This window comes from Rattus norvegicus, chromosome 3, assembly GCF_021556685.1.
Source record: "Rattus norvegicus strain SHRSP/BbbUtx chromosome 3, alternate assembly SHRSP_T2T, whole genome shotgun sequence".
Lineage (NCBI taxonomy): Eukaryota > Metazoa > Chordata > Mammalia > Rodentia > Muridae > Rattus > Rattus norvegicus.
Genome location: NC_141536.1, coordinates 117,106,661 through 117,118,940, shown reverse-complemented (window position 1 = coordinate 117,118,940; position 12,280 = coordinate 117,106,661). Strand labels below are relative to the sequence as shown.

At 45.2% G+C, this 12,280-nt stretch overlaps 1 protein-coding gene across 1 annotated transcript; it reads left to right on the top strand.

Annotated features, from left to right (window-relative positions):
- Nucleotides 1-4,357: 4,357 nt before the first annotated feature.
- Nucleotides 4,358-11,973, top strand: Snrpb (small nuclear ribonucleoprotein polypeptides B and B1). The gene is made up of 7 exons (NM_134358.1): nt 4,358-4,456; nt 6,588-6,739; nt 8,301-8,412; nt 9,885-10,037; nt 10,463-10,601; nt 10,906-11,031; nt 11,677-11,973. Exons 1-7 carry the CDS (start codon nt 4,454-4,456, stop codon nt 11,685-11,687), a joined length of 696 nt encoding a protein of 231 aa, NP_599185.1. The 5' UTR covers nt 4,358-4,453; the 3' UTR covers nt 11,688-11,973.
- The last annotated feature ends 307 nt before the right edge of the window (nt 11,974-12,280 follow it).

The window sequence follows — 12,280 nt, the reverse complement described above, 5'->3', positions numbered from 1 at the left end:
TGTCTCGACAAAATTGTATTTTTTTACCTCACATATGATGCACTTTATATCAGAGAATGAGTTTGTGATCATTGCTACTCTTTCTAATTTTTAAAAATTTCAATTCATTTAGCGTTTATGGGTTTGCCTGTATGTCTGTGCACCATGTGTACGTACACTTGGTGCCAGAGGCCAAAAGAGTGTCAGATTCCTCCGCACTAGAGCTTTCTTCTTTCACTGTGTGACTTCTGGTGATGGAGACTTAACTTAGTGTCCTGGTTAGGCTTCCATTGCTGTGAAGAGACGCCGTGACCAAGGCAACTCTTACTAAAGGCAACTGCCACCACCGCCTGGCTTAGTTGTATAAATTTTAATACTACTTAAAGGACTTTTATCATTTGAATAGCCTAGGGTAAAAGTAGAAGGGCTGGACCTTAAGTCTGGTAGCAACTACCAGCAGAGGCTTACTTGACTTCTGAGGTGTGTGTGCCAACCTGTGAAAAGCATCTTAGAATAAGTGTATTTTGCAACATTGGAGATGTACTTGGTGGACTTTACTATCGAATATACTGGCGAAGACACTGGAGAGGGTAGAAAACGTGGAAGAGACACCACAGAGCACCCTGCAAATCAAAGTTGAAGTGGGGTGAGCTGCAGTGGACGAGGATGCATTTGGGAAGTCAGAAGCATTGTGGTTTTCTGGACAAAGTTTTGTTTTTGTTTTTTTGTTTGTTTTTTTTTTTCTTTTTTCTTTTTTTCAGAGCTGGGGACCGAACCCAGGGCCTTGCGCTCGCTAGGCAAGCACTCTACCGCTGAGCTAAATCCCCAACCCCTCTGGACAAAGTTTTATAGCAGGACTAATTCTGCTAATTCCAAGGGCCTCTCCTAATTACCTGGCCAAGGTGTATACCACCACGTCCCATGTCCCCAGCTGCCTTTACTGTTCCCATCACTCGATAGCTGCCACTTTTTGTTTTCCTCAGTAGAACATAAGCTCTTTAAGATAAGAAACTCTTTTCCCCAATAACAGCTCTTGGTTTTAGTAGCTACTAAATACATTTTTTTGTTTTGCCTTTTTTTTTTGAGACAACGTTTTGTGTAGCCCAGGCTAGCCCTGACTTTGCTATGTAGCTGGCTTTAACTCCCGATCCTTCTGTCTCCATTGCTCAAGTGTTGGGATGTGTGTATGCATGTGCCACGTGCCTAGCTCTAAATAAGTATTTTTAAATGCTTCAATGAATTATGCATCTGCTGGTGACAGGGGAACCTGGGGCCAGACAAACAGCTTTGTCAGATGTACCTATCTATATTTTCATTCTGATTCTGACACCTAGGGTGTGCTATTTTATCTTGCTGGGTCTTCATGTCTCGATCTGTAGGTTCACAGAAATGGGACAATGGAGATATCCTGTAGAAATGGTGCCAAGAGTTCTGTGGAGGCACCATGCCCTTGCCATGGTTGAGAAGCAACAAAGAGACCAGTGCACCTGGAGACTGAGGAGTGAGCAGGATGTTGAAGGAGATGAGGTTAAGGAGAGGACAGGCTGGATTTTTCCCATGAGTCCTGGGAAGTCAGTGGGAGGTAGAGAGCAGGATATGTAATCACCTGAGAGAATCCAATCCCAGTATAATTTAGAAGGACCACTCTGGCTGCACTGAGAACAGGAGTAAGGTGAAGAGGACAGTTACAGATTCATTTGTGTAATCCAACTCAGAGAGGCTGGTGGCTCAAACTAGCAATCACAGCAGTGGAAACAATAATAGTCCTATTCCAGGTAAGCTGACTGTGGGAGCTGGACAATATCCTGACGGGTAGATTATGAACTAGAAGAAAGGAATTAACTATTCTTAATGTTCTCATTCCTTTGTTCTGTTGCCTGAGTAGCCTAGGCTGGTTTCTAAGTCCTTGTGTACCCATATCACTGCCTGAGTGCTATGATGGTGGCATAACTTACCAAGTTAATATGATGCTGGGGGCTGAACCCAGGGCTTCGTGTGTTCTACACAAACAATCTACCCAACGTGCCACATTCCTAGCACCATTCCTTGTTTTCTTAACATGACACGACTTCTGAGATGGGAAGGGAAGACCAAGAAGTCAGTTTGCAACAAGTTAAATTTAGTATATCTGCTGGACAGCTATTAAGCAAGTGATTGTATATAAAAGACCAGCAAAAACAAACAAACAAAACAAACAAACAAACAAACAAAAAACAAGGTCAGAGGAATAAATTAGAAAGTTCTAGGCAGATAGGCAATGACTGAAAAGTAGTGGAGCCAAACGAGATTAATTCATTAACCCATTAAACAAATATTTTATAAGCCCATTATGCTAAGCAGTAGTCTAAATAATAAACAGTATACAAAGAAAAATCCGTCTCGTAGCATAGCTTACATTCTGCTGGGGCAGTAAAATAACTTAAAAATATACACAGTACCCTCTTATCCAGGTTTCAGTTACCTTTGGTCTATCAGTCTGAAAATATTAAATGAAAATCCCAGAAATAAGCAATTACTGTTCTCTGTTGTGCACCATTCTGAGTAGCACAAATACTATGTTTTTGACTTAACCAGGAATCGCCCCTTTGAGCAGGTACCCACACTGTATATGCCGCCCATTTAGTAGTCATAGGGCTCAACAAATTGGCTGACCTACATTGCAGTGCTGGTGTTCAGATAGTTCCTGTTATTTTTGTTTGTTTTTGTTTTTTGAGATAGGTTTTTTTCTGTGTAGCTCTGGCTGTCTTGGAACTTGATCTGGTCTTGAATTGCCTCTGCCTCCTGAGTGCTGGTATTAAAGGTGTTTTTGTTGTTGTTTTTTGTTTTTTTCCAATAATTTTTTATCACTTTACATCTAGATCATAGCTCTTGCTCCCTCCTCTTTTTTTTTTTTTTGGTTCCTTTTTTTTTTTTTTCCGGAGCTGGGGACCGAACCCAGGGCCTTGCACTTCCTAGGTAAGCGCTCTACCACTGAGCTAAATCCCCAGCCCCGCTCCCTCCTCTCTTACAAATCCCTCCCCCTGACCCCATTGCCTCCTCCTGATACCACTGATGGCCCCAAGGGAGGATTCCAATCTCAGATGGGAAACTATATAGTCATTGGAGGTGGATGGAGAGAGGTAACTGGGTAGGGAATGGGTGTGTATGTGGTGCAGGTGTGGGGTGTGTGTGTGTGTGTGTGTGTGTGTGTGTGTGTGTGTGTGTGTTGATCTGGTGTTGGGAGTGAGAGTGGAAATACACCAGGGTAGGTGGGGGTGGGGGTGTCTGGGGTTTTCTCTGGTGGCTAGTTGGAGGCCTGGGGCAGGGGGAGGATAACAGAGATTCCTACCAGAGGGGGATATAGAGACTGTAGTAGGCACCTCCTGTAACTAGGCAGGACTCCAGGGGCAGGAAGGGGACATCAATCCACCCACAAAAACTTCGACCCAAAATTTGTCTTGCCTAAATCCCGGTTTTTAAAAATAGTCCTAGAGTACTTAATTAGTGATGTTGGCAGTTCAAGGGTATCAAATAACACTTGCTTTAAGTGAAAAGAATGTGCATATCATAAGTACTCACATGTAGAAAAAATAGCATATATAGGATTTGATACTGTGCTTGGGGAATTGCCCAGAGTCTTGGAAGGTATGCCCCTTCAATAATGAGAGACTATGGTTTAGCATGTCAGATAGTAATCAATATTAAAGAGAAAAAACCCAAAAAGTAAGCATGAGGAGCCTGAGAAAGTTGCAATTTTTTTTCTAGAAAGGGTGGTTAGGGAAGTCCTCACCAGGACTGTTATTTTTGTGTAGATCCTGGAGTTAAAGGCGTGAGGATTTGCATATACCTGAGAGTCTAGTATTTCTAATGAGACAAAACCAAATACAAAGAGGAAATAGTCCAAGCTGCAAGAGAAAAGTTAGAGCAGTGGCTGCCTAGAGTGAGTTCACAAGAGTGCTGGCTGGGTGAGAACTGGGGTGGGAGCGGGGTTCCGGGACACCGGCGTGTAAAACAAGCTACTGGAGCAGACTTAAGCTGGGAAGGTGTTTGTCCTATTGAGGATCCAAGGCTTTCAGTTAGATGTTTGCCACCAAGCTTAAAGGTGTACGCCAGCATCCGGTACTAAGGACGCTGTGGGTAGGAGGATCCGAAGCTCAAAACACAGTGAGACCCTGTCTAAAGCAAAACAAAACGAGGAGGGAAAGCCCAATAAAATAAAAACAAGGGGGGGACTCCACAAAACAACAACAACAACAACAAAAAACAAAACAAAAACAAAACACTAAACGATCAGCTGATACTAGTGCCCCGCCCCTTAATTGGCTTCCAGAGACCGGAACTCCAGGGCTGAGGCCGGACCGGAAGTAGCTTCACAAGCGGCGGCATTTTGCAGGCTGCATTTCCGTTAGCGGCGGCGGGAATCTAGGTGCTGGCTGCCGACTAGGCCTCTGTGGAAGCGAATCCGGCGGGAATCTGAGCCATCCGAGCCGCCACCATGGTGAGAAGTCGCGGGCTGGCCGCAGGGCGCTCGGGGGTGCAGAGTGGGGCGGTAGCGGACCGCGTCCGTGTGTTGGAGCCGAGCCGCCTGTGGCGGAGAAGGTCGGGGTGGAAGCCGCTTGATCCCAGCGCCAAAGGCCTGGACTTAACGTGAGGCTGCGCCTGGGTAGAGGGGAAGGCCAGCCGGGAGACAGGCCGATGTGCGACCGTCAGACGTCGTCTCCCGGAGCCACAGTGGTTTCGGTTCCGCAGCCTCGGTAGCCTTAAACTGCGTCAATGTGTGCCCGGGTTTTTGGAACAGGCGCGAGCCTCGGGCCGACCCGGGAGCGCCGGGCGAGACGGAGGAGTTGTGGAGGTCAAGGCCGGAAACCTGAGTCTAGCAGCGGAGGGAGTGGGAGGGTAGCACGCAGAGCGCGACCTTGCTACTCGTGTTCTCTTGTTGGGGTATGTCAGGCGCTTGGACTGCACCCTGAAATAAGTTCTCTGGCTTCTCTTGGGCCAAGTTTCTGACCCAGGCAGTCCTAATATAACTCACTATGGTAGCTCAGCATAGGCAAAAGTAACGGCAGGAGGAGGAGGGGCGAGAACGCTTTCTCCAGTAGGTGGGCCCGGGTCCAGAGCTGACTCCCAAGTGATTGTTTAGGGGCGCCCTGGCTCCCCCTAGGAGGGAGGGTTAGCAATCTCGAGAACTGCGAGAGCAAAGCTGTAGACGGCAAGAAGTTTCCAGGAGTCTGGTTGTTGGAGGCCCAACCCTGCTTTATCCCCGATAGTAAAATACCGCTTCAAGATTTTTCACAGGTTTAATGAACTTAAATTAGGTTTAGAAAGGTCAGCCATGGGGCTGGGGATTTAGCTCAGTGGTAGAGCACTTACCTAGGAAGCGCAAGGCCCTGGGTTCGGTCCCCAGCTCCGAAAAAAAAAGAACCCCCCCCCCCCAAAAAAAAGAAAGGTCAGCCTGGGAAAGTGGCCGGTGCTTAAAATCTCTGTTATTTGTGATTTCTGTACTTGGAAGGCAGAGGATCCTGATTTTGAGATCAGCTTTGACTACAGAGCAAATGTAATAAATACCTTAGTATCTCTAAAACATTACTCTAGTCGTGTAGCTGAAGAAACCCGCGGTGGTGAAACACGATATTGCTTTTTGTTTTTTGGAGACTTGACTGAGGCAAGCCCTTGCTTAATCGTCAGCCCGGGTAGCCAATTTTACCAGTAAAAATGAATGACATTGGGTCCAGTTTTGAGGATCAAATGAAATGCACAATCCCTTTCAAGGGCTTGGATATACAGGGAGTATCCAATGAAGTATTAGCTGTTACTAGGCAGATGGACCGATGTATGCTGATCTCTGTGAACAGGTGATTAAGCAGAAAACACATAATCTGGGTCTTAAGTTTAGGACAGGGTAGTACTCACAGGGGTGAACAGCAATTGTAGTTCCTGAGGTACTTGGGTAGTTCCGGGTAACATAATACCAGTTAGACTGGAGGGAAGCTGTTATGTTTCTAAGAGAGACAGGTACCTCCGTTGACCTTGGGATGTGTATAGGCTCCCCATTTTTTCAAAGCTACATTGGAAGCCAGGATAGAAACTGTTGTTGCCTTAAATTAAAAATTAAGGTTAACAAGTTATATATCAGAGCATTAAGTATCCAAACTAACACTAGCCTAGAAAAGTTACCCTTACTACACAAAGCCCTGGAGGCACGCTAACCAATTCTGGATTTGAGGACTCCATTCTCGATTCAGAGCTGATTCACTTTCTGGTAATAAGCTTTTGCTTAAGTGGACTTAAGGTGCCAGTCATAAAGTCTAGTTCTTAGTTGTTTTGATGGATTTAGACGTTCTTAGAGCTGAGTCTGCACAGTGGCGGATGGATTTGATTAGTCTGTGGACACTTTACAATCTCCTGAGACAGACACAACATAGGCAAAGTCACTGTAGTCTGAGGAAGATCACCTTTTCAAGGGAAGGGAGAATAGCAGGTCTGAATAGCTAGGCTGAAGCTGGATGATAGGAAGACTGGAAGACAGCTGAAAAAAGTTGAGAAATTAGTCTGTGGTAGACGACTTGGGGGAGGGCTAGAAGTGTGTGAGTGCAGAAGAGCTGGGCCTCACTGATGCCTGCTCCTTTCAGACGGTGGGCAAGAGCAGCAAGATGCTGCAGCACATCGACTACAGGATGAGGTGCATCCTGCAAGATGGCCGGATCTTCATCGGGACCTTCAAAGCTTTTGACAAGCATATGAACTTGATCCTCTGTGACTGTGATGAGTTCAGGAAGATCAAGTAAGGAGAGGGCTGTTGGGCGGGAGAAGGGATTGAGGAGGAAAGGGATGGGATGGGTGGCCCAGGTTTGGGATGGTGACACAGCTAGTGCTCTTACGTGCTTACCTGCTTTTGATGAGTAACTTAAATGGGACCGTTGGCTGCTAAGACATCTTCCTTAGTCCAGCAAACCTTGCTCTCTGAGTCTTGCAAAGAGGACGTTGGTGAGGAGGGCTGCTAGGCTTTTAGTTACTCTGATTTTGCATGCCCCTGGGTACTGGGGTAAAGGGCTCTCATGTTCTCCCCACAGGTGTGAGGGGGGAGAGCTTGATTTTCTGGCCTCATTACCTATTTGTAAAGCTGTAGCCTAAAGGGCTCTCCTAATGCAGCCTGGTCTGAAACTGCTTTAAGAAGCCTCTGACCCTCTTCAGGGTAAGTGCTCTGCTCCCCTTGTGGGTTTGGGGCCAGTCATTTTTGTTGGCATTTTCTAAAAAATTGGAGATATTTTCTGGTTTGCTGCAATTCTGTAAGTTACTAGCTACTTCAGGCCTGTTAAACCACGTGGTCTATCTCAAGTCCTGTTTTACATATTCAGGATGTCTTGAGCTCAGCAAGGTGGTGAGCCTTGTCCTATATCACGCTTGTCCTCTGCAGCATTCATATTATGTACTGACTGAATTCCCTTAAATTCTTTGTGAGATTGTTTTCTTTTGTGGCCCAAGATCAAGTATAAATAAAAGTGCAGATGCCTGAGTGCCTGGGAGGTGTTAGAGTGGGGCCAGCAGATCAGTGTGGAACTTCCATTTAAAAACGAAACTGACTTTCTGATTTAAAAAAATTGAAAAAAGTTTTTAAAATAAGGCTAATGAGGAAAAAACCTTAACTACCTACCTATTTTTTTCCATTATGAAAAGCCAGTATAGGCTTATTTAACAAGTCAGTATGAGCTAAAAAGGAAATAAAATCAAGTTTTTTTTTTTTTTTTTTTTTTAAATCCAGATATTTTGTCTTTATGGCTTCCTGCTCCCATCTTGTAGTTTTCCTAGTTCACACTCATCGTCGCATTTATCATCTGGTGGTTGGCTGGGTGGGCTTTGGTGTGAGGTCATCCTTGTCAACATCTGTATGTAGAATCTCTTCCCTTCCTCTCTTCCTTCTGTTTCTCACATAAGGTGAAGGCTGGAATTGTACACTGTGTGGGTGTAGAGCGGGTGGCATTCACTTTTGATAAAGAATTGATTTGCCTGTGAACTCTTAAGCTGAAGGGAGGGAACAAGTTAATAGGACAATTGGGAGAGAATTTGCCATTGGCCGTGGAAGCCTCTTTGCCAGGGCTTTCTTGCTTGCTTGTCCTGTTTCCTGGCCTCTGGTCTTCTTGGCTTGGTAGAGAACAGGCAGCTCTCTCCATATGAGATTCCTGAGCCTGGGATGCTATCCTGAGGACCTGTTTTAGAAGGTTTATAACCATTTGTTGGGTTATGTGATGCACAGCCAAGCTTGGTGTTTCCTAGACAGGTAAACCTAAATGTTCCCTACCTTCTAATACTTGCCTTATTTTTCCTTCTAAAAAATTCAATTTTAGGCCAAAGAACTCCAAACAAGCAGAAAGAGAAGAGAAGCGAGTCCTTGGTCTGGTGTTGCTTCGAGGAGAGAACCTGGTCTCCATGACAGTAGAAGGACCTCCTCCCAAAGATGTAAGTCCCTCCTGAGTACCTGTCCAAGGGCGGCCCTCATGGGAGCCAGGCTCTGTCAGGTACTCTGGCCATGTACCCCCTTTACGGATAAATGAAATCATAGAACAGTGAGTGGAGAGACAGCTAGATCTCTAATCTAGAGATTTAACCCCCCACCTCCAGAGGAATCCTAATCAGGGGAGCTGCCTGAAGTCGCATTGTTCACTCCCTAAATATATGTAACAACAGTGAAGGGGGCAGCTGTAGTTACAGTTGCAAAGAAATTAAAATAATTAACAGTCCTGCTGGGTACTGTGGTGCAAGCCTTTAGTCCCTCCCAGCAGAGGCAAGTGGATCTGTGAGTTAGGGCTACACAGTAAGACTGTCTCAAAAACAACAAAAAACAGCTCCAAATAATAGAATTTATGAATGCTTTGCTTTGGTAGTTACAGAATATTAGTATTATTGCCTGTGCATCAGGGATGTCAGTGTTTTATTTAATCATTATAAGGGGATTTTAGTTTGTTTTTTTGAAAATTATCCTCACCTTAGAGATGAAACAAACTGAGTTTACCTCATCTAAGATGTCATAGCTAGTGAATGGTAAACCTGACATTTGATCCTAGGTGTTCTTGGTTCTATAAACACCAACCATGTTTATAAATTGAGCTCTAAAAAGAACCTAGCCAAATTTGTTTTCTCTTTAAGACATTGCCAACCAGGAGAGTATTCTTAGCCTGTATTTAAGCATGTGTGCATCTGTCTTAATTTTTGCTGTGCTTGGGTTGAACCCAGGGCATCCTGTACACTGGGCAAGCACTCTGCCACTGAGTTGTAGCTTCAGCTCCCCTGTGTTTTATTTTTATTCACACACATGGTTTGTGTGTAACATGTGAAAAATTTGTCCTGCGTTTTAACTTTTATAAACATTTTCAGTTACCTTTTTGCTTTAAGTCCTGCTAATGATGTACCGATAGCCTCTCAAGTGAGTTCAGAGTAGTTTACCTCACTCATTTCGTTGTTTTGAACTCTGCATTACAACCTTTCTCATTTGCAAATGTGTATAAGGTTTTATTTGGCCATTGTCACTTTTATATTTGTCTGTGGCCAGGTCAGGTGCTATGTTCACTAATCACTCTGAGTAGTCGTGAGCTTTGACTGACACGGGAATGAATGTGGGTATTGAGTGGCAGGCTTCTCTAGATGTAAGATCTAGTTTTTTTTTAAGGGGTGATAAGTTCTTGGTCTGGTTCTCTTGGCGGAGGAGGAATGGTGTTGGTACATACAGTTGGTGCTATTTAGATGCCTTATAGATCCTAGAGGTTTAGGCAGCGCTATTCCAAAGATGCACTTGGAATTCTTGAAGGCACTGAGCATTAAGCATCCATCTATCTATCTATCTTTCTTTCTTTCTTTCTTTCTTTCTTTCTTTCTTTCTTTCTTTCTTTCTTTCTTTCACTCTCTCTCTTTCTCTCTCTCTTTCTTTCTTTCAGACTGGCATTGCCCGAGTGCCACTTGCTGGAGCTGCTGGGGGGCCAGGCATCGGCAGGGCTGCTGGCAGAGGAATCCCGGCGGGTGTGCCCATGCCCCAGGCTCCTGCAGGGCTTGCTGGACCAGTGCGAGGTGTTGGAGGGCCGTCCCAGCAGGTGAGGAGTTGAAGGAGTTTTCTGGTGGCCAAAAGGATAAGGAAGAATCCATAGCTTGGGGAAGAGTCCAAAGCAGCTCTTGAGAGCCATGACTGTCAGGGGTTAGTGTTTGTGTGAGGCGATGTACAAAAGGTATTCTAGCCAACTGGATTTAGCAGAATGTTCTCCTGACATTTCTCTTTTCAATGTCACCAGTTTTAACTGAAAGTACCAGTGCTTTTCCCATGGTCGATTGGGAATCCTTAATATTAATGTCAGGTCAAGAGGCTAGAAATTGAGCGTCCAGGCTTCCTGATCCATGCATGACTTACGTGGACAGATGAAGGCATGAGCTGTAGCTTTAGGGGACTTGGTGCTCAGTGCAGTTTGGAAGAAGACTAGGAAGATGTACTGAACAGTGCTTTAATTCCTCTTTGTTTTCTTAGGTGATGACCCCACAAGGAAGAGGCACTGTGGCAGCTGCTGCAGCTGCAGCCACAGCCAGTATTGCAGGAGCCCCAACTCAGTACCCACCTGGTCGTGGGGGTCCTCCTCCACCTATGGGCCGAGGGGCACCTCCTCCAGGTGAGTATCTTCAAAGGACACTGTACTCATTAGTCACAAAATGCCTTAGCTGGATTCATGATGAAATAGATCCTTGACTGAAACTGATGATGAGTTTGTGTTATTAAGCAGGATTACTCTGAGATCCAGCCTGGCTGACTGAACTGGAACCTAACTGGACAAGAGCCATTAGGAACTCCACTCTGGCTCAGGGGCCACTTTGCTTGTAGAGGCTGAGAGGATGGACTAGGCCTTCTCGCTCGGTAGACAGCTTTGTATGTTTCCTTCCATCTTTTAGAAAGTCACGTGAGCTTTTCTCCTTCAGGTATGATGGGCCCACCTCCTGGCATGAGGCCTCCCATGGGTCCCCCAATGGGGATCCCTCCTGGCCGAGGAACTCCAATGGGCATGCCCCCTCCTGGGATGCGACCTCCTCCTCCAGGCATGCGAGGTAAGTGCCTAAAACACTGACTGGCTTCTTTTCTTAGAATTTACTAGGGCAGGAACTGGAGGTTTACTTTAGACCACATCCATTGTAGGGCCTCAAATTTAGGGAAATGAGCTCTTGGAGGATAGCTGTGTCCAGAAAGTATCGAGGAGAGGTGAGCATTTAACTGGTTGGCCTTGCCTCCCTAGTGGAGCAGAGGTGTGTTCATTGCCCAACCCAGAACCTCTCTACGTAAGGTGAGAGTAGACTGTCTGATGCCTTTGACTAATTAAGAGTATCTCTTTTGCTGGGCATGCTCACCCATGCTTTTAATTCCAGCACTCTGGGGGCAGATGGATCTCTGATTTTGAGGCCAGCCAGGTCTATGCTGTGAGACTCTTGGACATCTTGACTATCAGTCCTGTGTTCTTTCCATGCAGTCATCATAGTATGTCCTTAGATAAATAATGGTCAAATTTTATGACCATTTTATTTTATGTCTCATATTTTGCATTTGTAGTTTTTCAGACATAGCCTGGTCAACCCCTGGAACGTCTCTCTGTAGCATTGTATGTGTCCCTGTAGTCACTTGATAGCTACCTGCAGAGTTGGAGTTGGGGACTTGAGTTAAAGATCAGGTACTGACTAAACTCCTTTCTCTTGCTTTAGGTCTGCTTTGATCTTCGCACAGCATTATGTCAGTAGCTCCGAAGAGACATGGACCCTATTCCCCAGGGTCAGGTTACCACAGACCTGTTTGTTTGTTATGCTGTTTATGGAGTCTTACTGGAGCGTCTGGTTTCCCTTTCAGGGCTCCCTCCCTGGGAAATGTGCCCTCCGAGGCCCTAGACTCATCTTGGTCCTCCTCAGCTCCTTGCCTGTTTCCCAAAAGGCTGTACATAGTCCTTTTTTTTTTCTGTGGCCCATGAAGCTGGTTTATAATAAACTAAGAGACTGTTATACATATACTTGATACATCCATTTGCCTAGTTAGAAAAGGTTACCTTGGAAATTTTAACCCTACTTTTAGCTATTTCCCACTAATATTTTACTGTTTGGACTAAGAAAATTACAGAAGTGAATCAGAATGACGCTTTTTGTCTATCAAATGTAAAGAACAGTTTAAGGAAATAAATATGCTGTTAAATGTTGCATCCCTTGGATAGGCAGGTCTTTATGAAACAGACACTAAAAGTGGGAATGCTCTTGAGGGGTTGGGGTGGCTACTGTTCAGCTTTGTCTCAGGGCTGCACAGCACATGTGTAACATCTGT